General features: G+C 38.8%; 1 protein-coding gene across 15 annotated transcripts in view; it reads right to left on the minus strand.

Moving 5' to 3' along the window:
• Positions 1-922: 922 nt before the first annotated feature.
• Positions 923-27,488, minus strand: part of LOC120719217 (R3H domain-containing protein 2) — a 56,573-nt gene continuing 30,007 nt past the window's right edge. For 2 of the 15 annotated variants that reach the window (XM_040008257.1, XM_040008265.1), the window contains 22 exons: positions 27,160-27,246; positions 26,889-27,009; positions 26,696-26,774; positions 26,054-26,113; positions 25,607-25,747; positions 24,161-24,269; positions 22,128-22,223; positions 20,812-20,861; positions 20,095-20,148; positions 15,609-15,877; positions 13,934-14,109; positions 12,693-12,791; positions 10,760-11,053; positions 9,244-9,379; positions 8,095-8,252; positions 7,148-7,287; positions 6,917-7,017; positions 5,642-5,811; positions 5,235-5,379; positions 3,337-3,431; positions 2,559-2,643; positions 923-2,133 (listed from right to left, as the gene is read on the minus strand). In XM_040008257.1, the coding sequence (XP_039864191.1) occupies positions 1,730-2,133; positions 2,559-2,643; positions 3,337-3,431; positions 5,235-5,379; positions 5,642-5,811; positions 6,917-7,017; positions 7,148-7,287; positions 8,095-8,252; positions 9,244-9,379; positions 10,760-11,053; positions 12,693-12,791; positions 13,934-14,109; positions 15,609-15,877; positions 20,095-20,148; positions 20,812-20,861; positions 22,128-22,223; positions 24,161-24,269; positions 25,607-25,747; positions 26,054-26,113; positions 26,696-26,774; positions 26,889-27,009; positions 27,160-27,246 (3,069 nt within the window). In that variant the 3' untranslated portion in view covers positions 923-1,729. The remainder of the gene's footprint in view (positions 2,134-2,558; positions 2,644-3,336; positions 3,432-5,234; positions 5,380-5,641; positions 5,812-6,916; positions 7,018-7,147; positions 7,288-8,094; positions 8,253-9,243; positions 9,380-10,759; positions 11,054-12,692; positions 12,792-13,933; positions 14,110-15,608; positions 15,878-20,094; positions 20,149-20,811; positions 20,862-22,127; positions 22,224-24,160; positions 24,270-25,606; positions 25,748-26,053; positions 26,114-26,695; positions 26,775-26,888; positions 27,010-27,159; positions 27,247-27,488) is intronic. The other 13 variants (XM_040008273.1, XM_040008290.1, XM_040008320.1 and 10 more) reach the window with 13 other exon arrangements.

The following is a 27,488-nucleotide window of genomic DNA, read 5'->3' on the forward strand; positions in this document are numbered from 1 at the left end:
ACTGATAGTGACAGCTCTTTGGATCTCATCTTGGCGGTTGACAGCAACATGGAACAGCTGAGAAGCCAATTGTCCCATTACTTTTGGTCCCTTAACAAGTTAGAGGCACACATAATTCCTACACTGTTCACCTGATTTGGATGTAAAGACCCTCAAATAAAAGCTGACAGTCTACAGTTAAAGCACATCTTGTTCGTTTCATTTGGAATCCATTGTGGTGGTGTATAGAGCCAAAAATGTTAGAATTGTGTCGATGTCCCAATATTTATGGACCTGACTGTATATTAGTTTGTATGTTCATTATCCTGGTGTCTTTGAAAGCTTGGCCAATAAGGGAAATTTTGATTGGCCAACAGAGTTTTTAGCCATGACAGTAGATGATTCCTAAAATATGGTTGTTACTGCAGAGAGGCAAAAATCCTTAAAAAATGCAAGGTGGATAGACCTACCAGGCAGGACAGAAGACTGCAAAGCGCTTTTGCAGGGTACCACCTCTAGGTTCAGATGTCACAGTCAGCTTTAGTAAATCAGTACAACAAACCACGACACAAAGCATGTTTTCATAGATTTTTTTTTCTCGACTTTTATATTTTTAAAAACGAACCAAAAAATAACAGATTAAATAAAATTTACAGTAGACATATGCAATCATTGTGCACTTTTACTACTTCTTCTGATACGTTCTGCACAGCTGTCAACGAAAAAAAAACGCAAACACAATGGGGCGTCGGGTGGGTGGAGCTGGGGCATGTGGGGCGGCTGTGGGAGAGAGGAGAGGGGCAGAAGAAGTGAGGTAGAGGGCAGTAAGGAAAAAAAAGATGGGAAGAGGAGCGGGGATGAAGAGGGAAGGAGTAAAGGGATAAATAGGAAGGCCTAACCTTTGTCACTCAGGGGGGGAGGGAAGAAAAAAAAATTCACCGAATATATAGATTTCTTTTATTCCTTACATCACTTATATAAATATATTGAACCCCAAAAAACAAACAAAGAAAAACTTCTGAGAAAAAAAGAAAAAAGAAAACAGCGCAATACAGAAACCCACAACAGCAGTAAGGCAAACAAAGCAAGAGAGGAGAGAGCAGTGACAGAATACATGAGAGGGACAGAGGAGCAGAGAAAGATAGGAGGCAGTTTGAGACATGGCAAGAGGGGGGGGGCAGCAGGAGAAAGCGGAGCGTACGCAACTGTGCCGTATGAAAATTTATAAATATGTGAGATAAAGAGACGACTGTGTGACAGAAAGTCGAGGAAGGTGAGAAAGCGCTGGCAGAAAAAAAGGAGGAAGGGTCAAGGGGGGGGGAGGGAGGAAGAGGAGGAAAAGGTTTGACTGAGGTCGACTGTCCAGTGTGTTTTTGTTATGTGCTACGTGACCCTGTTGCCTGCACTTGTGTTTCTGTTATGTGTGTTTTTGTATCATGGCAGCACACATTCCACGGCAACAGTGAAACACATGCTCGCGTGTCTTGTGTGCTCTTCTGCGATATAAATACAAAACAAAAACAATGAATAAAAACAAACAACAAAATCATATTTGCAACCAAACACCAGCCACCTCATGATTCACACCCTCTTCCCTTTTATACATTTGACACATGATTTAAATCAAGTTTTTTTTTTTTTTTGTACACTAAGAGCAGTCCCCCTCAGTCCTCCCCCTTTTCCACCACTCCAACAAGTGTCTCTCTTTCTGTCTGTCTTTCACCTTCGTTCCTCCCCCTCTCTTTTCCTCTCACTGAGAACTGGCTCTCTCCAGCACGCGCAGGTCATAGTTCTTTTTGGCGGCCCTCAGTTTGAAGAGGCTGGCCCCACTGTTGTTAAGTTTGAAGGAAGCACTCTGGGCAGCCATGGTGTTGGGGAACACTGCCACTACTGTGTAGAGGTGAGCTGGGTCGTTTCCGTCGCCCTTCGCTCCCCCAGCTCCCATGCTAGCTCCGGGGCCTGCTGTTGCTCCTGGCCCTGAAGGCCCAGCACCAGGACAGGGGCCGCAGCCCCCTGCTCCTCCTCGGCCTCCTTGGGGCTCCTTCAGCCACTGGATCTTGGCACCGCACAGCGACAGCTGGTTGAAGAGCTTTTCAGCCTCTGGACGTGTGATCCCCTCCGGCAGGTCTGTCACCTCGAGTACTCGACTCACCACTGAACGAGGAGGGACAATGATAATACTAATGAACTCCATATAATGTGAGCAAACCAAAAAGAGAAAAGCACAGGAATATAGGCTACCAAAAATAATAAAGTCACACATACACAGTCTTTGCTTTCACCTAAGTAACAAGCTTTTATAATCCTCACGTCCTCAGACAAAAAAAAAGAAGATACGCAACTTTCTCATGCGTGTCTTATACGTGCCACAAATTCTTGGGTTTTATAAAGATAAAGAAGAATAAAGTAAACTGCAGATTCCAGTCGAGTTAGGAAGCTGTGTTGTTACAAAAACAACATACCGAATGTTGAAACTCAGGGTTCTTTTAAGTTGTGTAACTCTTTAAAAACATACCAGCACAAAATTAAAGGACACTTGCCGATTTATGCTGGTCTGTGATGGTGGATTTCTAACTTACCTACATCAGTGGTACCAAGATCTGTTGATGCAGATTTGAGTGTTTGTTTTTTCCCTCGTGCTCCGTGTTTCATTACTCCTTGGCCCTAAACACATCAGATAACACTCATAAAGATGCAGTAACAAAGGAGGACACTAGGTGGGGGTATGTGATATCAGTTGTACCCTTAAAAACATTTCACCAGACTGCACAGTTCGTGGGCACTGGAAGGTCAGCAGCAGAGAAACAAAATGACAGCTCACGGATTTCAAAATTTTAAAACACTGCGCTTTAGCTACACAACGTGCTCTAAAAAGAGCTTTAATCCTTCAAAGGCCACATTTTATGACTGTAACGCACAAAAGTTGTGTGATTCTCAATTCTGCAGCACTTTAATCACAGAGCCCAGACAGATAATCAATGGGTCTCAATCAGCAATGAATTCAAATCAAATGTTACATTGCTTTAAGAATATTAAGAATAACAAAATAACAGCTTCTCCTTGTGTTATAGTAACAAAAATGTCATTCTTAAGAGGCTATCAGTTTCTTCACATGCATACAGATTTATTGTTTCTTCAAAAACAGTTCTGTAGCTGGTGGTAAGTTTTTACACCCCAGAATTCATGACAGCACCCAAACGAAAAACAAATGTCCACAAACTAAAGCAATAAGTTTAAACCAGAGAAACTGATTAATGCACACTGACAAACTAAAAGGCTCTTACTAGAAAACATCAATATCAGTCAATACCCTAATCATTAAGATGGAATTCAGGACAAAGGCTTGTCAATACTAACCTGATGAGAGCTGTAGGAGGACTGACCGTGCATGAGGTGTGGGGGACACAGACTATACTGGAGGGGCTGCCCCAAAAGAGAGTAGCGACCATCACCTGCACAATTCAAATGGTGAATTAAAATTAAAACCTCACCCGAAGCTTGAAAACCGTGCTGTAATCCATTTTGCAAATATATGCAGCACCTGTCAAGTTAAAGTGAGTAATATTAAACATATCAGATGTATGTACTAAATGCAGCGTTTAAAGGAAGACCATGTTTGTGTGTCTGGGAGTGCAGTGCACAATAAAAGAGGTCCGATGACATGTGAGTACATCATTTCAAAACTAATTACAAGAAACAGAAACCATTTCTTATTTGTAACCAGATGAACATAAGTGTAATCTAAATGGATAAGCATTAATGATTTTCACTAGTTTTGAAAACCTAACAGTGTGGCTGGAAAAATACATGTGGCATAATGTTAGACCACTGGATAAGACAAATGATCCCTTAGAAAGAGAACAACTCCTAATGAAGAAGGAACAGTTCAAGATTGGAAATCCATACAACATACTCTAAATACACTAACACTCAACAGTCAAAATGGATACGTATAATGGATACTGGTAAATTAAATTGGCAAATTACTCCAATAAAGATTTGGAAGAAGTTAAAACAAAAAAATATGGAAACCACCTAAAGTCATCTATGGGTCAGCTGACTACTACAGTATTTATTATACATTATAAATGCCATAAAGATGCACTGTGGAGATGTAGTATCGCAGACTGATGCAAGAGCCTGCTCGTATGTGTAACCGTACATTTCGAAGAATAAAAATAGGCCAAAGGACAGTGATGAGGTAAAGTTACGCGTGTATGCAGAAGGTTTGACCAGGTGGCACGATGCCAGTCATGTGAATTTGCTGAGGTGAAGCCATCATTTGTTCACTGGCTTGCAGCCAAAAGCCACCCGACATGGTTTAGAGGGTTGCTGACGCAACTGGTGAAAGAGCACAAACCTAACAAGGGCTGAAAGCACACCTGCATCAAGAGGATTGCTTTTTGTGCACTAAACCTCTTTTCAACCAACAAAACTGGGCGAATACAATTGTTATTTATTTATTTGTTTGTTTTAAATCAAAGTTGCACTCATAATATTTTAATCAGGGGGTCCCAAACTTTTGGGGAGCAAGAAAGTATTACAGGAAAGAGCAATTTTGTCAAAGACAACTTACAGAGTAATGGTAATGATTTAGCCCATTTGCTTTTTTTGGTTATAGACTCCATGCTCGCCACCTAAATGGCTAATAAGCAAAGCCACAAATGAACATGAACAGTCTATTACACCCTTGTTGCAGTAGGTGATTTCCTAACAGATTGAGCTGATGTGTCACAATCATTTTAGAGTTTGTACAGGCTAAAAGATAAGATGTTGGGTAGTACATGATAAGATGTTACAGAGTAAAGGGCGAAATAAGATTTTTTTTTTTTTTGTAAATTGGCTGTAAAGGTGCCATTTTTATAGATAAAGCACAATTTTATGACCTCACAAGAGATTCTTTTTGGGATCCCTTCTATAAATAACTCACCTGGGGGCGAAACCTTAAATGTATAAAACAACATTTCATCAATGCTGCTGTAAATGGTAGCACCAACAAAGCTAACATGGCAAAAATATATATACTACTGCTGACTAGTCCAGACTTTTATGGATGCGTAAAGCTGCTGAGAAGAATATGAAAGGGTAACATAGCACACAAATCAAAGCCTTAAGTGTACTTTATGTGATTGTGAGTCTAGGGGCTATACTGGGATGATATTCAATTGGAGACCTGCAATATTTTTCACATTGTGTATGAAAACTTACTCATGAACAGTCAGTATCTGTTTATGGATTTGAACTTTCACTCGTACCTTGAGCTGGCCCTCCTGGCCGGGGAAACTGGGAAATGAGGGGTAATGGTCCCAGGCCTGGACAGACACTGTTGACGCTGCCAGAAGGTGACGGGGTGGGAGACTGAGTGGGGGAGGCCAGGGGACTCGTCAGCTGAGTACTGGCCTATACACACAGAGCAAAAATAAGAGACATTATAATATTATTTTGATTAATTGATGGTAATTTAAGTTCAAAATCTTTACTCATTCATCAGATTCAAAGAGCCTCCTGATCTAAACAGCTTTTAAAGCGAATCACAGATCACAGCTAGGGTGTGGAGATGTTAATGAAAAGACAATTAAGTACACACACGGACATGCGAGTTGCAGATTGAATTAACAAGGTTTGTTGCATTGATCAACAAGGCTTGCATGCACGCGTGTACCTGTGGAGTGTTGTCAGGTTTGTAGAGCTCGCCTGGCTTGCTTGCCCTTTGCTCTATGCTGTAGTACTTGCAAGGGTTCCACTGGACAAGAGGGGGGTTCTGGGAAGGCTGGGGTCCATTGGGGACACTGAGCTGCATGACCATCACCCCAGGCCCAGGAGGTGGTACTCCTGAGAGAGCACAAACAGTCAGACACGTGTAACATAATAATATCAATATGTGTAGTGAAATACGTTTCATATCTTTTGAAAGATAAATATTTGATTCAGCAAAAAAGGCAGCTTTACACAAGTTAATTAAAATACCAGTTTCCCTTTAAGAGTGACAACTGAGCAATTCCAAGACTTTAAACCACTTTAGTAAGCCACATATATTATATATTAAATTATAGTGCAGACAACTATTAATCTAAGTAATCTGTGTTCATCCATGAGTGAGAGCTGCTTTAAAAACAGATAATGAACAATATAATATTAAGGCGTTTATTATAACATGACAACCATATTAAGAGAACTTATAACCATTAAAAATATAGTTGTATAATTAAGATGTCTTTATATCTGTGTACACCTGCATTAGATCAGCTGTTTGCATAGTTTTGATAAATGCCAACCAAGCTGACTTATTTTTAAATTAATTTTCTCATTATTTTCTCCCCTCTGTTTACGCAACAACTTTCAATTTGGTGGTTTCATGAACCACCACATGAAAGAGAAGCATGTTTACGGGTTAAAATCAGATAAAATTATTAATTGTCACAAATGAAGCAAAACTGCGGAAAACATTGAAGAACAATGTCACGTTTATAGATACATCTCATTTCCTGACCAATCACATTACTCTATGAATACATAAAAATAAACCTGACCTAATTTGAGGTAAAACATTGTTTGTCCCCGTGTGCAGGGCTTGAAGTACACCGAGTTACGTGTTAAACATGTGAACCCTGTGTACCTTTGTCTGAACTCTTACCTAAATACCTTTCATCTAATTTTGTAAAGGATAGTTTCAACTAAGATTAGTCAACATAGTGTTTGTAGATTTAAGCACACTATGACTTCATCAGGTCAGCACTAGTATATACTCAAATACAGATGTACCTGGGACTGCTGCAGTCTAGAACAAAAACAGTTTTTAGACTGTTTTCTTTTTAGGAGCCTACACTTTTATAAAGCATATAAGTCCAGTATTAATTATGGATGTCACACAAATTTCTGATGTCCAAAAAAATCCTAAAAATATTCATCTTTACAATCTGCTGACATCAAGCCTCACCTGAATATTGCTGCTGCAACTGTGGAGGGTTGCAGGGGGATGGTGACTGTGTTATCTGATACTGCTCAGAGCTGGGGGGCTGCAGGTAACCTACTGATGGACTGCAGGATAGACAGACACATAAAAAGATGAACATCATCACCACATTGTGGATGGTTATATTAAACATTTCAAATACTTCAAGGTTATTATTAAATCTCTTGTTGGAATAACATGTCTTCAAGCACCTACCTTGTGCTATTCTGCTGTGTGGGTGTGATAACACTGTAGTAAACAGGCATGGGCCCCTGGACAGACTGGCTGACTGGGACCATGACCTGCTGCTGGTACTGCTGCTGCACCACCTGCTGATTTTCATTACCCACAGGTACCTAGCAAAGTGTCAAAGATCAAGGAAAAAAAATGTCCAGTTCAAGAATGTGTACTGATGGGTCTAGGGGTCTTCTGACAAAAATGATTAGGTAGATACTCGTGTTAAACCCGTGTTACACTTTGCACGACGTTTGTTATTGTTTAACAAGCACCAGATATTCAGCGCAACTCTTTGCTGCATATTGGTGTGTTTGGAATATCACAGTAGCAACAGATTTTCAGTTGCCTCTGAGCGGCAACCTTATTCAATATACACAATCTAAACCACATAATCAAAACTCCATGTTAGCACATTTTAGTAAAATATCATCGCAACATGGATTATAAATGCAAGCTTTTTTGGCTGCCAACACAGGGTTGAGGTGTTCTTCGGTGCCTACACACAACACAAACTACAGTGGCAAAAAGCGAGAGCTTTCTGCAGCTGCACCCCTGACTCTAAAATAACCCACTGACACAAACCTGAGTTAGATCTGATCAGTTCTTTTAACTCTTATCTGTATCAGTACAGCAGAAAAACAGGTCTACTTTCAAAATATTTGCTTAGATTGTTTTGTTAAGCTTGTTGCAGTTTTAGGACTGTAAGCTCCACATCTGTTTCACAGACATAAAATGATGTTTCAACTGTACACCAGATGGCGCTGTTTTAACATTGAGCCGCATGTGGTTTAGATACTGGAAATGCTTAACTTTTGTTCTCGCCTGGAAAAAAACCTGACAGTTCTGTAATCATCAACTAGTCACATTAACCAAAGAAAGATATGACTGTTGACAAGTATCCTTTATCAACTCCTACAGTTGCATACCTGATATGATGGCATCTGTGGGTACTGAACCATTATACTCTGCATTTGTCCTCCCATTCCTGCTCTCTGTGAATTGAGCAGTCCAGGATTTTGGGGTTGCTGCACACCCATCATGCCCTGGTAACTCGGCTGCTGGCTGGGCATCATGGTCTGAAGACCTGATGACCAAAATAATTTAAAAATAAAAATATTTAAAGTAAAACCACAGTATATTACAGAAGGGAGGAAATGGGATGAAGAGGAGTAGTTGGGTCTTTACCTTTAAATAATTCACAGAACAACAGGACATAAGCGTTAATGTCAAAAAAGAGAACCATAATATATTAAATAAAAAAGGAAAAAAAGGAAAAGAATTTACAGAACACTGACAATCACGTAACTCACAAAAACTGAAATGTACCATCACTTTAAGCTTACATGCTTAAACATAATATAAATTCATTAATTCATTTTCTATGAGTATAAATCTTCACCATCACAAAAATTATATTTCAGACCAGACTGCAGGCATGTTGTAATGTAGGGTCTTTCTGACCTTCATGTTCATGAACTATGTGGCTTTGGCAGACGTCCATTATGATCCAAAGTCCGTTTAGGTTGTCAACACTGTCAGTCACTTACTATACAAACAGCCAGACTTCACAAACCATACAGTGCTGGCGCCTGACAACTTTTTCCAGGAACACAAAAGGAAAAATAGCCCTATATTTATCTGATTGTATTGGACTTGGATGAACAAGCAGGCACGGCTGTTTCACTCCAACCTTTCACCTGGTAGATTTAAAAGCAAGTGTGACTGTGGAAAACATTTACAGTTCCAAAATCGAGTGGACTTTATCCCCAATATAATTTCCAGTAAGTACAACTACATGGACAAATAATAATTTTGAACTTAAGTATACAACATCTGTTACAAATACACATTAAAACCCTGTCTTCCAGTTGTCAATAGACTGAAAACTAAAATAAAATAAAAACACATTAATATGCAATAAAAAATAAATGTGCATCAACATTTGACAAAGGCCTCTTTTTAATGGCCATTTGCTGCAAATGGAAGTATTTATGTCTTTGCATATCAAAAAATATATATATTTTTTTTGAATATCATGTTGTCTGATGATGCACAGCACATGAAAATCAACTGACCTGACTGCTGTGCTGGCTGAGGCATGGGTTGTGTGCGTTGGGTTGGGTAAGACACCTGGTGGGACATTGGCTGGGGCACACGGTACTGCTGGCCTGAGCTTGGATACTGACCAGGAGGGTAGTATGAGACTTGTATCTGCGTAGAAATAACAAACCAAAGTTCAGTAATCTGTATTTAATGAACTTTGAAGGGAAGAATAACTGAATCACACTGGTGTCGACAATTTTTAGTGTAGAAGTAATAAACTACCATATTATTTTGCTTCTGCAAACCATCAAATTCTCAAATCACATTTTACTTAAATCTAGAAAGCAAATTAACAGCAATAAAGACTTTCATAAATACTTGGTCCTTAAATTTCACTAAAGCAAATGTGTTAGGACAGGATTATCAGCATGAAAGCTGGAATATTTGTAGTAATAGTCTTGTATTTAAAGCAGTAAAAAAATTTCCCCTCTGTTAAAAATTGCTTATTTAGACCTTTAGCAAATAACATTCATCATTCATTGTTGTACTTCAACTGGATGGTTTTCAAGCAACTCCATCCATCTTCTTCCACTTATCCTTATCAGGGTTTGCAGGCGGCTATCCCAGCTACAAAAAGACAGACTCTCAAGACTCACATCACAGCTGTGGGCAATTTAGAATCACCAATTAACCAAACAGCACTAACTGCATGTCTTTGGATGTAGAAGGAAGCCAGAGTACCTGGAGAGAACCAGAGCAAACACGTACTGCATCTTAAGATTATTTTGCAAAATGTTTGTAGGCAGGAAATATGTCGAGGACATTTACAACATAGCAGAAAAGTGAGAGTAAATCAAAACGATGAGCTAAAACAAAAGACAATCAACTCCACTCAAAGGTGCTGACTCGCCAACAGAAACACTAGAGTACACTACACTACAATGCACCAAAAACCAGCAATAAATGTCTCTAAAGGTCAAGATTAGAACTTTACAATGAAAGCACACAGAATCAAAGCTATTTTTAAGTGTCAATCAGGATGAATCTGTATAAAGAAAACTGCACAACATGTCAAAACTGAATTAGTTCATTACAAATAGTACGTATATAACTTTTGATAAAAATCCGATGAGTGAAAAGCCTGATGAAAAGCCATAAAAACAGAACATTTTGCAAATCTTCCATGATATTTGTGACAGCTTTGGTAACTGACATATCACGAAGTTAATTACTTTGCCTTCGGTGTAGAGTGCTGTTCTAGGTAATGATTTAAATTAGATAACAGACCTATAAAACCTTTTGCAAGTATGAAATATTAATTTATGTTTGCAATTATATTTTAACTACCCGATATGAAAGTCATACACAGGTCTGTTTTATTTATTACGTTGTGTTACATTTCATTAATCATGTAATCCTTGGGCATGGTTGCCTCCAGATATCAGCTACATCAATATTCAATCAAAGCTGACAAACTGTGGAAACTGAATTTAAATCTAAAAGGTATGTCTGCTGTTTTTATCTAACCACCTGTGGAGGAACGCATACCTGCTGAGGTGGAGGGGGCTGCATGTAGCCTTGTGGAGGTGGTGCGGCCTGCATGACAGGCTGGGATGGAGGAGGCGGAGGAGGTGGAGGATGGGGGTGTCCAGTGGTGGGCTGGTAACCAGACGGAGGTGGCAAAGGTTGACCCGTAGTAGCCATAATGTAGCCGGTCTGAGGTGGGGGGTGCTGCGGCAGCACTGGAGGAGTAGCCTGATACATCGGGGGAGGCTCGGGGTTCTCACTGGAGCCCTGCCGACTCAGTGTCATCTGTGTGAACTGGGGTGCCAGCTCTTCTCCCTGGGTAGAATGGGAATAATGCCATTAGTTATGACTTATAGGTGACACTCCTATATCAGTACTGTTTTTTGATTTTGGAGATGGATTTTAGGATATACTAAGTAATTAACAATGATCTCCAACAGCCTAAATGCTTCATTAGCAATGGTCTAAAACGACTCCTATTCTGATTATTAAAGGGTCATTGTGTCATTTTGGAAAACACTTTATTTATTACTTTGAGTATATACATATACAGTTAAACACATCATCATGATTATTATTATTATTATTATTATTATTATTATTATTATTATTATTATTATTAGCAGAATCCAAATACAACATTGCAAACATTCAGAATATATGACAGGAGTATTGACTTTGTTGTATGCTGGAAAATCTAAAATTAGACACTGAAGTTTATACTGGTTTAATCGGTCATTGCTTTACATACAGTCATGTGAAAAAGAAAGTTTTCAAAGGACTCTACACAATTTTGTTTTAAAAAAAAAAACCCCAAAAAAACCCACATCTCTCACATCACCTCTGGACGAATTTTCACACACTTGACTTTACAGTTCATTGAAATTTGCAGGTTATTATTTATGCTTAGCTCTCTTAAGGTCCCAACGCGGCATTTTAAATCAGGCAGAACTCATCTCTGACTGGGGCCATTACACCACGTTGAGTCTTTTCCAGTTATTCTGTCATAGATTTGTTGCTGTGCTTGGGATCATTGTCCTGTTGCATGACTGTTGCAACAGGACAATGATCCTAGGGTGTGTGACAGGTTTCAGCCACCTTTTGCTCTCAGATAGATCTGACTCTAGAATACTTTGGAGAGGATTTCATGGTTGAGTGAGTGATTGCAAGGCCCTGGGGCAGAAAACAAGCTGTGCTTCGTTTAGAAAGCTGCTTCAGGTTACAGCTTCTGGTAACGCTTCCCAAAAACTCCTCAGTTGTTCAGTCTTTTTCTAATTGTACTGCATGAACTTTTAAGATTTAACAAGGTAACTGAGGCCAGTAGAGTATCACATTTTTTTTAAAATAATTTTTTGGGTGGTTTGATCTTGTGTGACTTTGTAGGGATGGCCAGTCCTGGAGAGGTGGTTACACTTGCTGATGATCAGTTAATCAAGTGCATCTGATTATCCATATAAGAAAAGTGCTGCTTATCCTCTTCATTATTATGGAAGCAGTAAGTAATTTTAGAAAGGACTGCACAGAGTCAAGTGAAAACTCTTTTTCAAATGACTGTTCCAATGTAAACACAACCAAACTCAAACTCTGCTTCTGTGGGCAACCGTGGTTGCACTCATACAGATGCAGTGATTTAAAAGAGAAAAACAAAAAACGTAGCCAGGAACAAACTGGACACATCCTTGCCATTTCTTTTGTTACTACAGACACAACATTTACTCACTGAATCCACTTTAGACAGTAACACCAATTTATATGAAAAAGCTATTACTTAAATGTATTTGCAGACACACTCACATCTTGATAAAGCCAAGATATGTTTTTTGACTCCCCTGAGTGAATGTAAACAGGACAGTAAATGAGTGCAAGTGTTTTTAGTAGGATATGGCATCAGCTAAAGTGTCAGTCATTAACTGAATGAGTATAAATGAGATGAAGCTATAATACGTGTCAGTACCATTGTGTACTGCTGGGGAGGAGAAACTGGCAGGAGAACCTGGGGGCAGGAAGGGCTGGAGTAGGAGACAGGCTGAGAGGGCTGCAGAGACGCCACCGGCTATACACACCAAAAAAAAAGGGATGAAATAAAGAGGTAGAGCATAGAGAGAGTGAAGCAAGGCAGTGAAAAGAACACAGCATCAGAAGCAGTGGAAAGAAGGGAAAAACAGAAATGAAGACATAGGAAAAATGAGGGTTAGAACACAAAGGAAAAGTTGTTAATGAGCAGAGAGGATAGTAATGGAAATCAAGTTTTTTTTTTCTAAATATTACACAAACAAATTATGTATAAAAAATTAAGTGTAATTATTACTACTCAGAAAAAAAAGGAAGAAAGGGAAATGTGTGCAATCAAAGACTATCGACTGTGAAGTTATTGGAAAAATCAAACCTGTTAAAGGAGGATGGTTGACATTGATTCTATATATAAGCTGAATATGTTCAATTCACTGCACTTGTTTCCATCCATTCCTCCACAAAGTCTCTTTGTTTTTTCCCTGATACGTTTGATGAGGGTGTAACAGGATATGCATTAATCCCAAATGTTCTGAAAGGAATGTCCTCAGGCCACTACACCCTGGAAGTGATTGTAGAACAATATGCACACAGTGTCTAACCGTAATAGTTAGAAAACTGTGTTTAAAGTTCTCCCTCGCTCCGGAGAATAAAAATGTGGCATGCAGGCCTAAGTAAAAGGGATGTCGACCATATATTAAACAACTCTGGGTCTAATAATTTTATTTTAATTAAGAGCACGTTTTATCTGTAGCCATTTCAACTTTTTCTTTCACTTTTAAGAAGTAATAAAAGTGTTTGCGAGTAGGACATTGAGAAGGCCAAGTTTCCATTTCAAATTCTTTTTTCACTGATGAGCTGTGTATGACAAGGAGAAATAATGCAGCTTCACTGTCTGCAGGATATTTATACCTGAAATTACACTGCTGCCCTTAATAATCAATTTCAATGAATGAACTGGACTGTCTAAAATTTTTCCATATTTTCCAATTACAGTATGCACATTTAAGTAAGAGTTGTTACACTAACAGTCATGACCACTTAAATACCTCGTGTTTTTCTCTTTCTTCTGCTACACCGAAGAAAACAAAAAGAAAAACAGACTCTCAAACAGACGTCCTATATTAAACCACAAATTGAATGTGCCATTGCATCCATTTTTGGTTGGTAGTGGAGATAACTTACCTGAGCAATCATGTGGTTGCTCATAGGATGCTGCGGCGGTGTAGGCAGCAGGGCAGTCTGAGGTGGAGCCTGGGGCTGTGGCTGCTGTGGCTGTTGAGATGGGCAGGGTAGCAGACTACGGCTGGACTGGGAGGCTGCAGGTGGAGGACATACATCAGGGCTGACTAGGGGAAGGCCTAGTGATTTAGAAGATGACATGATAGATAAAGGAGATGATTTTGAAATTTAAATTCTCCAACACTGAAACCCACAAATTATGACTTGATCTTAAAATATTGCATCATCACTGAATAACACCAAATAGTGTTCTGAAGATTTCTGAAAATGATTTGTATATGTGCAAAACCACTAGAGGGCAAAATAAAGTCAACTTTGCATCAAACGTTTGCCACCTTTGTAGTTTAAAAAGTCAATTGAAGCTAATTTTAGTAACTTCTGATTCCTGGTTGTTATAAAATACGAGCTCTGCTAAATAAGCTCTCAACATTTTACAAGAACACGTTTGGACAGAAATTAATTCTTAATCAGATAAATACCTGTAGCTTTAATATTTTCTTTGCTAATAAAGGGACGGCCTTGAAAGCCTTTAAACCACAGGAGTTTCTGATGACTTGTTTAACAAGTCACAAACTGCAGGGTCCAAATCATTTGTCAAGTAGCTAGTAGATACTGGGGGCACACAATTTCCTAAGAAAACGCTTTTATTGTTCTGACCAACAGGCTGCCTGTGACTGTGTGGATGATACTTTCCAAAATAAAAACCAACACAAAAACTCAACAAGGGTCAGGATCTTCACAGGCTTTTCCCAAAACAATACAGGAGAAATGAATACACCTTTAGTCTCCACAGAGTAGGGCAGGCAAAAACACTTCTACACATGAATCTTAAAAGCAAAAACTAGCACAGCAGTCAACACAGACTTAAAATGAAACCGGGGGAGCCCCGTCAGGAGAAGCAAATCAACCAATCCTCGAGTCCTCTGATGACCACTATTAAATTGTTTTCACACATGCACTCCAGCCCTGAACTTTTATAGACACAAGCCGATGGAGACACATTCGGGAAGGCAAATGTCCGACACAGCCGGACCTTAAAAGCTATTTAAGGTCATAGTACAAAATCTGTTATGCCCAACAGAGACCATGTGGAAATAGCTCAGGTAATGTGAATACACACTGCGCAAGTGGGCGTCAAATAGCCTTCATTCTCCACACTTTACCCAGGCAGCACCCTTCTCCTGAACCAAAAATGAGTATTTTCAAAGGTGAGAATTTGTCTGAAGCAGACCATCTCTTGCTGTGTGCTACATATGAAAAGGGCAACTTTTAGAAATGACCAACCATATCATTCTCCAGAGCTTGTTTAAAAAAAAAATATCTGGCACATTTAGCAATGAAATAAGAAATAAGGCACTATCCATTACCTTAAAATCTCGCTAAGAAAGCCGACCTGAGAGAATTTTCTGGGATGTGGAATATAGACATAAGGGAGCTTCTTGAATTCAATTTATGCTACACAGCTAATTCTTAAACTACAATGACGTTCGGTCAGTTCTATCATAATTTTTCATTATATTTTATACAAAAAACAGCTTACATGACTAGATAATCCATCTCTCCATGTTGTACTACTCATTTAAGGCAAGTAAAATAAAACAAGCTAATAGCATACTACCTAAATGCTTCTTCTCCACTTTTCTCCAAACCTTACCAGAGCGAGAGCCTTTGCAGCTCCCTTGCGAGCCTTTGTTGCTGCCAAGGCTATCCCCCCTGGTAAGGATGGAGATACCAGAGAAGCTGCTGGCCTTAGTGACGGGTGGCCGGAGAGTGCGGTTAGAGCTGTCCGAGTCGGTGCTGCTCCAAGGCCTTGGCTCCAGGCACTTCATGTCACTGTCCGTGCTGCTTTGACGGCTGCTTGATGCCCGGCTGGAGCTCTCGCGGTTTCTGAGAAAAGACAGAGTAGGAAGAAAAAAAAGAAAGATAAGAGATCACATGATGGAAATAAAATGGGAATGAAGTAGTGATGAAGTAGAGGAGGTGTTGTAGCAGGAAGAGTTGAAAGGTGAGTGAGAATGTGCAAATTACAGAAAGCACAGCCAGAAGAGAAAGACAAAAAAGTATAGGGTTAGAAGGAGATTTTAAAAAAAAAAAAAAAAAAAAAAAAGAAGAAGAAAAGAAAGAAAAGAAAAAAAAAGGTGTGCATATAAGAGAGTTCGAAGCAGAGGTGTGTAGGTGGAAGCAGAATAAAGACAGTTAAAGACAGAAAAGGATAGGGGGAGCAGAAACAGAAGAGCAGAGTAAGGTCACCAATAGCGTAGAGTACACACAGTTTAAGAGGTTTTAAAGATGGAGCATTCAACACAGATGTATATTTGCTGGTTAAGTATACCACAATACAAACTCAGGCAACATACCAAATAATAATGTCTCAAATTTAAAAAATACAACCCCCCCCACACACACACACACACACACTCACACAAACCCATCCAGAAAGGAAAACATACATGCAAAAGATGCTCCAAACACTAGGATGTAAGAAGATATTACAAAGACACTAGACACAAAGACAGATTTCCAAGAGCTCAGCACACATTAACCATCTAAGGGTGCTTTCACACCTACCATGTTTGGTCTAGACTTTTTAAATTTTGTTTGATACCAACCAAAATCACTGTAGTTAAAACTTATGGACATATGGGCCTGGGTCCAGACCAAACAGTCAAACTTAACCTGACAAAAAGAGGTGGCTTCGGTCCAGAACGAGTTGTGTTTGTTTCTACTGTGAAAACTAGAACACTCTGTTGTAGAGGCTAGAGCAGGGGTGGGCAATTCCAGGCCTCGAGGGCCGGTGTCCCTGCAGGTTTTAGATCTCACCTTGGGTCAACACACCTGAATCACATGATTAGTTTGTTACCAGGCCTCTGGAGAACTTCAGGACATGTTGAGGAGCTAATTTAGCCATTTAAATCAGCTGCGTTGGTTCAAGGACACATCTAAAATCTGCAGGGACACCGGCCCTCGAGGCCTGGAGTTGCCCACCCCTGGGCTAGAGAGAGGCCGAGACTGTTTTTAAATATCAAGGGACTTGAAGGGTTAAAACCTCAAGAAAATGCAGACACCTTTCAGGTATATTGTGACAGAGCAATGCCATGTGAAAATAAAGAAAGTGAGGCCGGTATGTATGCATGTGTATATCAGACACATCCCCATCAAATCAGTATCAAGTCCACGTGGAACGTAAACTATTTTAGACTCCATTCACATACTAACCAGATCAGTTTAACAAAATATGAACCTAGTTTGTATTTCCAGGTGTGAAAAGGCCCAAAGACTGTAGACACCATTCCCATAGAGGACATATATACTTGCATAAACATGTTAAACATATTAACACAGATGAAACAATCATGCATGCACTTAAAAATGCATCGTCTTTTCACTGAGACAGCAAATAGCATAGAAACAAAACACACATACACTACTGAATTAATACCAAATGTACATAAACACTCATTAAGAGCAGATGTACATCAGCACTCAGACTCTCACACACAATACTTACAAAAATACACACTTACTACAACTGCTTCACCAATATAGTTCTTTAAGCTACACTGCTGTGTTCACACACACAACGTGTTGTTGTGATGCTGTCACCCTAGATAAGGGTAGCTGCCAAGAAAACTAATGATCATGCTGAAACAGTAACCACCACTCTGAGGAAATCCACTATCACGTGAATGACTGGGTCTGCCAGTTAAGTGGCAGCATTAAGAATACTATTGTTCTAGCTGAACATGAAAGAAAAAAAAAAAAAAAAAAAAAAAAGAAAGCGGAATTTATTAACTTTAAAACTTAAAAAGAAAAATGCAACTGTGCTGCTAAAATATTGTAGAACAAAGACCCTGCATGCAAGAGAAAAAAAAAAGCATAGAAAAGAAAAACAACCACCAGGGCTGTAAATGTTCTTTTACCCCATCATTGGAGGTTTATGAACAGAGTATGTCCATGTACAGAGAAAAGACTGGAATTAATTCATAATATGTCAGACAGGTTGTGGAAATCTCCATGATGAGCACGAAGATGTGTTTATGGTTGTAAAACCATAGTGATAGGCAGTAGTGCTTAAAAGGTGGCTGTGGCTCATAAATATTTCAGAGACCGAATTAATGGGGGGGGATCTATTTTGAGGCCTCTCTCCGCACAGCCTATTTTAAGGAAGGGTGGGTGCTCTGACATTCTCTGTACAAGCAGTCGCACACTTGTTCGCTTCGATCTGCAGACAAAGATGAGAGCAGGATGAGAAGAAAGAGGAGGAGGGATTCTGCTGTTGATCACATGATATTTCATCTCCCCACGACAGCATTCCCCCATCACATGCACAAACAAGGGAAGGAGGGGGAGATAAGACTCCTGGTGTTCTGCACCTCAATCATTTTCCTTGTTAGATGTTATTATAGCCAAAGAGCTTTTATGTGGGTTCATTAAACTGAAGAACATCAACAAGTCTGTGATTTTAGGGGTGTATTTTAAACAGCATGCATTCTCTAAAAGGTTAAAATTTCTTATAAGCACATTTAGATGGAAAGAAAAACACTTCAAACATACATAATTCTGTTTCAATTCCCATGTTAAACTTCTAAAATTTTCATAAATTAAGTGACAACAGAATTTTTTTTAAATGGACTACTCATATGGCTAAAAAAAAAAAAAAAAAAAAAAAAAACTTAAAAAATTCTTAAATATGACAGAAGGGTCATGTCTGAAAACGTCTACATTTCACTACACAAACACATGTTACAAACAGCAGAGCATATATTAGATCCTGTTTATATTTACAGAATAAAAACACTGGAATTATCATCTTGTACGCCTTCACCAGTTTTATCAATGTTTGTCTGGCCTCTGCCTTTAAGCTTTTGTATACAAAATGCCAAAACTTTATCCTATTATTAATCTAAATCTTACAAGTGGATTATTCCATAAGAATTTTAAAGCCTAGCCCAAAAACATGGCCTATCTGATTTTTTTTTTTTTACCTTTGACCACCAAATTCCAAATCAGTTCATCCTAATCCAAATGAAAATTTCCAGTAACTCCCTAAAGGCAGCATTTTCAAAACAACAGAATGTGATGCCAAGTGTAGAGGCATGAAAACCATATATTTCTGCACTCTATTGATTCACAAGTTACCAACGTATTTGCTCCTCCAATTAAACCAAGTACACATGCGTACCAAAACATTAATACCACTCCTAAACGGCAAAGACACATTAGATCTTAAGTTTTGTAATGTGTTTACGTTGAGCAGCGACAAAGCTCCACTAACAGAGGTTAGTTTAAGGACAAGTGGAAATGTTGGTAATGCAGGATACGCCACAAAAGCGCCTGATCTGTTCAGGCAACATAAAACACTACAAGGATCTGATGATAATATTTGAGTAGCATGGGATAGCTATAGAAATCAGAGTCAAAGCTGAGGCAGGTCGAACAGTTTGGGCACAAAGGTCTAAAAGCATGTTAAGCATGCAAACAAAGCTATTTTTAGTATCTCTTTGGACTTTTAACTTTAGTTTTTATATACACAAGTATTTATTGATGCATGAGACATTTTTATGGCTTCCATCTAAGAGACTACACAGTACTCATTAGTAATCACGAACATCTCCCAACACTGTATAGATGAAAGTAGAAAGTATTTATCAATAAGGAAAATTATTAGTTGTTGGACACAAAATATAAAGGGCCTCGTGGTTCTTATTTTCAAATGACCATGTCAGTTGGAGAGCACTACTGCACATGCGCACTACTTGTATATTTTATGCAATACTATGCAACATTTGACATGTTAACAAAAACTACAAGACTGAGTCAACCACAAAACAAACAGATTACTGTGAAAGCAATGCAGTTACTTTGTGTAAAAATGTGGTTGATGGTGGATGGGTGGAAGGGTAAGTAGGTCAGTGAGTCCCCAGTGAAACCACAAAGCAGCCATGCATGGGTCTTGGGAAGCCCAAAAGTGCAATGCTGGAATAGCCATTAATCAGCCGACTATGCCAAGCAAAGATAACCACCACAGGTCACCACTATCATCACCAAACCACTTTGAAAAATGGGCATGGCAACACACAAGTCAGTCAGCAGTAGCCCAATACCTAAAGATCTGCCTCCTCTTTTGAGAGCTAGAGCAGTAGCCCTCAGTGGAAAGTCTGTTGGGGTTAACATTAGGAGAAAACGCTAGAGTTACAGGACTGGAGTGGAAAACAGGATAGGGTTTATAGAAGAATGACAACGAGTGGTGTAAGAGGTAGAGGAAGGTTCATTGCAACTTTCACCACCCAAAGAAATAAGGGAGAAAAACAAAATGCACACAAGGCAAAAAGTTGACTGGTCAATCATTCCCGTTTCTCTCAGCATATTATATCATACTCTTTCAAGTTCAACGGACAGGATGCTTAGGGGTCGTCTTAGTCTAACTGCTTGTGAGTCAAATTATTTTCTTATTAAAATAACAGAGAACGAAAAAAGTGGCATTCCACTATGCACAAATCTCTCTCAAACACAGTGTCACTCAAAGTAATTTTAACACAAAACATCAGGGAAATTAGAAAATTAATCATTTGAAAGAAAAAAAGATTAAAAAAAAAAAAAAGCGAAATTTGATTTCTTCTCTACAATCAAATTTTACACAAGGCAAACTTGCAAGAAGTCAAAAATTCAACTCATACAGATACTTCTTAATATTTTAATGAGGTAGCTGCCTACCTCTCATAACTAAAACCTAACACAATACAGTGATAATAGGAGAGATGGCCATGATGAAGTCTATGAACTACAAACATTGAAGTCTTCAGAAGAACGTAGGATCTTACCTGTTGTCATTGATGTATCCATTTTGAGAAGACTGTAAAAAAAAGGACACCTGCACATTATGAAATGTATAATTCTTTCAAGAGCACTTAAGACAAGCAGTGTTTTCCATTTCAAAAAGGTTTACAGGCTTGGATTTATGAGTATTTGGCATAAAATAAAGCACAGATTCCCAGTGTGGGATCAAGAACCTCACAAGAGACTGCAAATTGAGTGTGGCAAATAATAAGAATCAAAACACAAAACTGCCTTTTCAGTGTTTCTCTCATCCAGCAGACGAGCTTTAACTTCAGTGTTTTGAACTACATCCAGTTACAGTTTCAATCTATTACAGGCAGATTTTATGACATCTTTGTTCTGATGCGCAGCCTTGGTGAGTTTACCACAGGACCCATTTCTCAACAGTCTACACTTTCAACAAGGACTACTCTTGCCAGCAGTCCAACCCGGTGCCATTTGAGTGAGCGCGTCTGAGATGAGGGACTCACTGGAAAGGCAGCACGATGAAACTCTGAAGGATCTGTAATGCTATGGCATTCATATCCAAAATGACTTCACTGGTTTCTTTGACCTGTTCCTCTGAGGTTGAATGACCCTACTACATAACTCTCTTAATGGGGTGGGGGGGGATAAAAAGGATTTTTTTTTTTCTTTCTAACGCATTTCTTACGAACTGCAGATTCCAGGATTATCACATGATTCTGATCACTTACTTTCTAATAATCTCCCAAAAAGTTGGGAAGTGCTTAAGATCAGTAAGCCCAAGGTGTTACCTTTAGCTAAGTGGAGAACAGACCATATGGCTCCAAACAACTCAAAAAACGCTAAACACTAATGATAGAGGAGGACGAATACCTCAGACATCTCACATTGAACACAAATCAAAGCAGCTAATAGGAGGGATAAATCCAGCTAACATAAAGTCTTTCTGATCTTAACCCTTTGAGATCATTATGTGGAATGTGCTTAAAATGTAGGTTCTTCCTGAAAAACAACAAACTGTACTGAACTTTACTAATTCTGCCAAGACAAACAGTCAGAAATCCCATTAAATTATGTCCAAAGCTTGTTTATGTCTACCACAAGCATCTGGTCAAAATACAACTGTCAATTATTCAACCCAAGAAAAAGAACAGTTCATTAAAAAGTTTAACACATAAAGTAAATTACTAAGTGAAGGTAATTGTTGATATTGTGGAAGATTATCACAAAGAAATTAATTTCTGAGTAAACCTGACTGAGTAAACACTGGTGCTGTTGACATATGAGGAAATATGCACTGCAAGCACTTGCTCCTCCATCCATGTTCAATACTTACTTCTCGGGCAAAGATCCGGTCTCGTACCCGCTGATATTCTTCCTCTCGCTCTTCAATGGACTTGCTACGCCGCCCGTCCTGCAGCGGCACGCGGATCTAACATTTGGGGAGAGAATGACAATGTAAAATAATTAAGCGTGCAATTTAATTTTCAAACACCTATAGTCACACTTTGTGCAACCTGCTGTCAAGAAAAGTAGCAGCAATGCACAAGATAACAATAGCATGTGAGGAAGAGCAGATGTCTGTTGTCAAAACAAGACAGCAGAATGAAAACTGTGCAAAGTGAGTGTTCAAGGGATGAGTCAGCGTGGGAATTTTTAACACCACAAACGTGAGAGAACATAGAATCATAGAAGACAGTATGACAAATCTGTGTAAGCATTAGGAAAAAGTGTCATAGCCCCAAACAAACACTGCTGAAATGAATAAAATGGTGTGATAAACTTGGTCCAGAAAACAAAGTAAACAAAATCAATTTTGAGACAGAGAATCTCCTAATTCCAAAGTGGAGAATTGTCTCTGTATTTGAAAATGTCCAATTTAAGGTTTAATTTAAAATCTCAAGAGCTACTCAAATATCGAAGCATGCAAAGATCAAGTTCCTTTTGAAATAAACTGAAAATGTTTTTATAAAAGTGTATAATTTTATAGCTCTTCAACATAGATCAAATTTAACAATACAGCAGATAAATTCAAGTTTTGCACTGAATTTCTGTGCTACATGTTTCACAATTGTGGGGTCCCCAAAGCTGTCACATTATGACCACCACTGCAGGGAACTTCGTTACTCTTTTGGGTGCAACACACAGGTCCTCCGGGGATCTTGTACACAGACTCGAGCATCGATGATCATTTAATTCCTGTAAATTCTAAGCCAAAGCCAAAACAGTTTGGATTTGCTGTAATACATTCCCTAATTTGATTACTGGAAAGCTCTAAAAAGACACTCATAACTGCTGATGGGGAGTTTGGATACACTCAGAAAAACCTTCTGCTGCTGTCTTTCTCTGACCTTTGCTGTTGGAATAACGTAATTAACATTCATCTGTACTAGTGGTCATAATGTTAGGCTTAGCCATCAAGAAGATTTTGAAATGTCTTAAAGACTATGAACTGTATGAAAGTAGGAGGACGATAACTAATACAGAAATGATATTGGTGATGCTAGGTTAGAAAGGAAATGGTGCAGTCAAGCAGTTCCCAGTCATCACCCTAAATTTATCACCACAATTTAGCAATAAGAAAAGATTCTGTATATGGAAACCATAGGATGTGAAACCAAGCAAAAAGCTAAAATGCAATGGTTGCATCAGGATCAGACAGAAAAATGCAATTATTTGTACATAGCCTAGGAATGCAATATATGTGGTATGTTTCCAGATTCTGCAGATTAAAAATGTATCAATTTTCATATTTGATAACAAATGCAGTTTCACTCCTAACTGATAACTGTGCTACTTTAACAGTATACTGTAAGCCAATGGCCATTCTGTGGCCAAACCCTGCATTCTATCATAACTGTTACTGACACAGCTAATTAGCCTCCTCAGTAAGGTTATGTAAGATGACTACAGGACTGAGCCAAGAAATTGCTGCAATGCTTGTTGTTCACACATCCAGATGCCTCGGCAATCTGTTGTCTGACTGAATGAAAACATGTCAAACACCACATGCCATTAAATCCAGCTATGTCCCTTTATTTTTGTGGGGCCATCTCCAAAAGCTGTAACATGTGGCAGCAAGATTGAGAACTAGCTTTACATACAGTGTTTCTTTTAAAGTTATTAAGAAAAACTATTTGAGACAAGCCTACAGAAGCTTTTGTTACTCAGCGAGGAATCAATTCAATTCAATTTTATTTATATAGCGCCAAATCACAACATAAGTCGCCTCAAGACGCTTCATGAATCCAACTCATTGGTGGAGCTAAAAACACTAGCATGCGTGGAAAGTGACAAAAACAAACAAACAAATGAACCACTGTATACACACAAAAAATTACAAGGTACTTGTGATAACAATCGATGTACCTGATTATCATCTTTGTCCATGCTAGCATCATCTCTCTTAAGGATGAACTTCTTCTGGAAGTCCATGTTGCGTTCATCCTTGATGTGTTCAGAGAACCTTTGTTCTGGGCTATACAACCAAAAAAACAAACGTTGTGGAGGACAAAAAGCATACTTTTAAACATGAGCTCGTTTCACACATGAATTCAAGACAAGAATTTTGGGAGAATCTGAGAAAGAAACTGTTGTCCAAAGCTCTAACGCACTGCCCCACATGTGTCACAGCAGGAGTTAATTTGCGTCAGCTGGGTTCTTAATACTGGAAATATTCTGCTTAAGTAAATCGTGCATGAGACAGGACACTAGCTGTGAACTCACAAGACTATTGCCTGTAATGCTGTCACATCCGTGCATATCAAACTCCACATGGGGGATTTGACAGTTAAAGAAAGCTTAATGCCCAATCTGACAGTGTCAGACATGATGTTCTTAAATGCACTTCCATCCAATCATGCCTAGAAAAGTTGAGTGGATTTCTGAAAACTGATATAGTAAATAAACCTAGATAAAACTGAACTGGTGAAATTTTGTAAACTATAGGGAAAAAACAGTAAATTTTGTAATGCTGGTACCTCCAAAGGGAGTCAAATGTTTTGTTCTTTCATTTCTAGGTCTAACGATTTGTCAACATGTGCTTTAACAAATCCTCACATAGTATTTTTGTCCATTTTAACATCTAAGGCAGCAGTCCCCAACCCCCGGGCCTCGGACCGGTACCGGTCCGTGAGTCGTTTGGTACCAGGCCGCGAGAGTTGAGGCTCAGGTGTGAAATGTATGGTTTTCAGGGTTTTTAATCGGTTTTCAGCGTTATTTTGTTATTGTTTTTATCGTTAACTCTGTTTTCCTGGGTCTTTTCACGTGTGTTATGAATAAATCTTTTTTTTCGGTACCGGTACTAGTTTTATTTTGTTGTATTTATCCACGACACCTTAAAGGCCGGCCCGTGAAAATATTGTCGGGCATAAACCGGTCCATGGCGCCAAAAAGGTTGGGGACCGCTGATCTAAGGTGAAACTGCTGCTGGCACAATCGATACCTCAATACAAGTATTATTTATATTAAAAATTTTACTTCTTTCTTAGTTGAAACAATGGTACAGAGTTAAATAAAACTGATAAAAATCTATTAGATTTTTTTTGGGGGGGGGGGGGGGGGGGGGGGGGGCGATACATGCAGGGAGTCAAACTTGTGTGCTGAGGGTTTTTTCCACCACAGCCAATGTCCTAATTTGAACTTATTTAATGAACAGTAATTAAATCTAAAATAAAGTTTTTGTGTACTCTTGCTGATATCACATACATTGCCTCTTGTGTTTTGTCTTGGAACAGGATTGAACTTTGAGCATTAATTTGACGTTCTAACTAACCAGACTAGTTGAAATCTGAGCCAAAGACAAACTACACTCACATGCGTGTGTTGCCCGTCTTGTTGATGATGACAGCCTTTCCCGTCTGATCCACATTATGGTCCATGCCAAAGTAGGCAGCCACACGGTGCAGCAGCATACGATGATAAGAAGTCATTTGTGGAAACTTCTTATACTGGTTACTGAAACAGAGATAAAAATGCGTGAAGCGGGTTATTTCAACAGAGCAAATTACCCACAGCTGGGGTTTTAATTCTCTGATTATTTAGGACATTTGAAAAACAAGCTAAATAATTATGTCATATTTATAAAGGATAAAGATAGATTTTCAAACTGTTAGGATACACAAACAGTATTCTTAATTACAGAATACACAACTACAACTTAACATAATTCTCTCATTTCCTCAGCACACTATAAATAATAAGAACTGAAGGTGGGAGGGCTAAATTTAAAAACATGTGAGTGATATGAAGAACGTGGCTTACTTGTCGTCATTAATGAACTCCAGGATATCTTGTTCCAGTTTAAGCAGCATCATTCGATCCCTGGTGAGCCATAGAGGGAAAGCGAGTGAGGGACAGATCAGAGAGGTGAGCAAGACGCCGAATAGTGCAGCAAGTATACTACTGACATGTCATTACACACACACACACACACACACACACACGCACGCACGCACGCACACACACACAAAAAGTGTTCTCAAAATTCAGGACACCAAGATTTGCTGTTTTTCAGATATCTAAAAAATAAAAGTTAATAATTCATGTACAGAAGCCTGTACAGGCGTAGATCGTATGTCATGACACAACACCCAATTTTGCGGGATGAAAATGAAGATATTTAGAGAGTGCAGATTTTTTTTAACAACTAGTCAAAAACAAATGATATTTGATTTTACAATAAAAAAATGCAATTTAAATAAAATCATTGCTATCAAGTTTGATATTATTTCATATTTTCATAGGTTGGACAAAGAACTGCACTATTTGAGCCTGTTAAAAAAATGGGGAAAAAATCAATTTTATAAATTGATTGGTATAAATCAATAGCACTTATCTTACTTAATAAGTAATTTATTATTGTGCTCATCTTATTACCAACATGTTCATCCGTCAGACCCGTACCTGGGATTGTTTTTCAGTGTGTTGACCAGAAACTCGTGAACGTCGATGCCTGTGGAGTCAGTATATTCCTGACTGGAGTCTATTAAAAAAAACAAAAAGGGAGGGGGGGGGGGGGGGGGGCATAATCAGACAGAGTTAAGGGAAGATGTTGATAGGAAAAGATACTTTTATGAAGTGAGAGTTTGCATCTTACCACGTGACAGCATCTTTCGGGGAGTCTTGTCCTTCTTCTCCTCTTCATTTTCATACTCGTCCTTCGAGGACTTCTCCTCCTCTTTGTCAGATGGACAGCTGATGTGAAGCTGGATGATATCCTAGAAAACCGCTTTTCATTATTACACAAATTGCAGGTTGTGCATTTACTAATTTTGCCTATTAAGCATTGTAAATCCCGTCAAAACAGACTCGCAAACCACAAAAAAACAAAAAAAACAAAAACACAAAAAAAACCCAAAACACGTTACCGATTCTGGTGGTCCATCATTGGAAAACGGACCGGAGGACTCTTCACACACTGCAAGACTTCGTACCAGCTTCAGTTTGGCATTAGACTGAAAGATTACCACACAAATTATCTGTAAGGCTAATGTGTTACAATTTTATATTCTAAACACAGAAATAGAGCAAATCTCACTAAGCTAGATTTTAGATTTTATGCTCAGACTTTCCAACTATAATTTACTACAACAACATACTATTACATCTATCCATGTGTAAAATACAAGCACCTAGCATTTTGATACAAGGAAACTCTGAATTTCATTAACATCGTTGTGTACCATGCCAAAATTCT

This window comes from Simochromis diagramma, unplaced genomic scaffold, assembly GCF_900408965.1.
Source record: "Simochromis diagramma unplaced genomic scaffold, fSimDia1.1 OVJJ01000320.1, whole genome shotgun sequence".
In the NCBI taxonomy this organism is placed as follows: Eukaryota; Metazoa; Chordata; class Actinopteri; order Cichliformes; family Cichlidae; genus Simochromis; species Simochromis diagramma.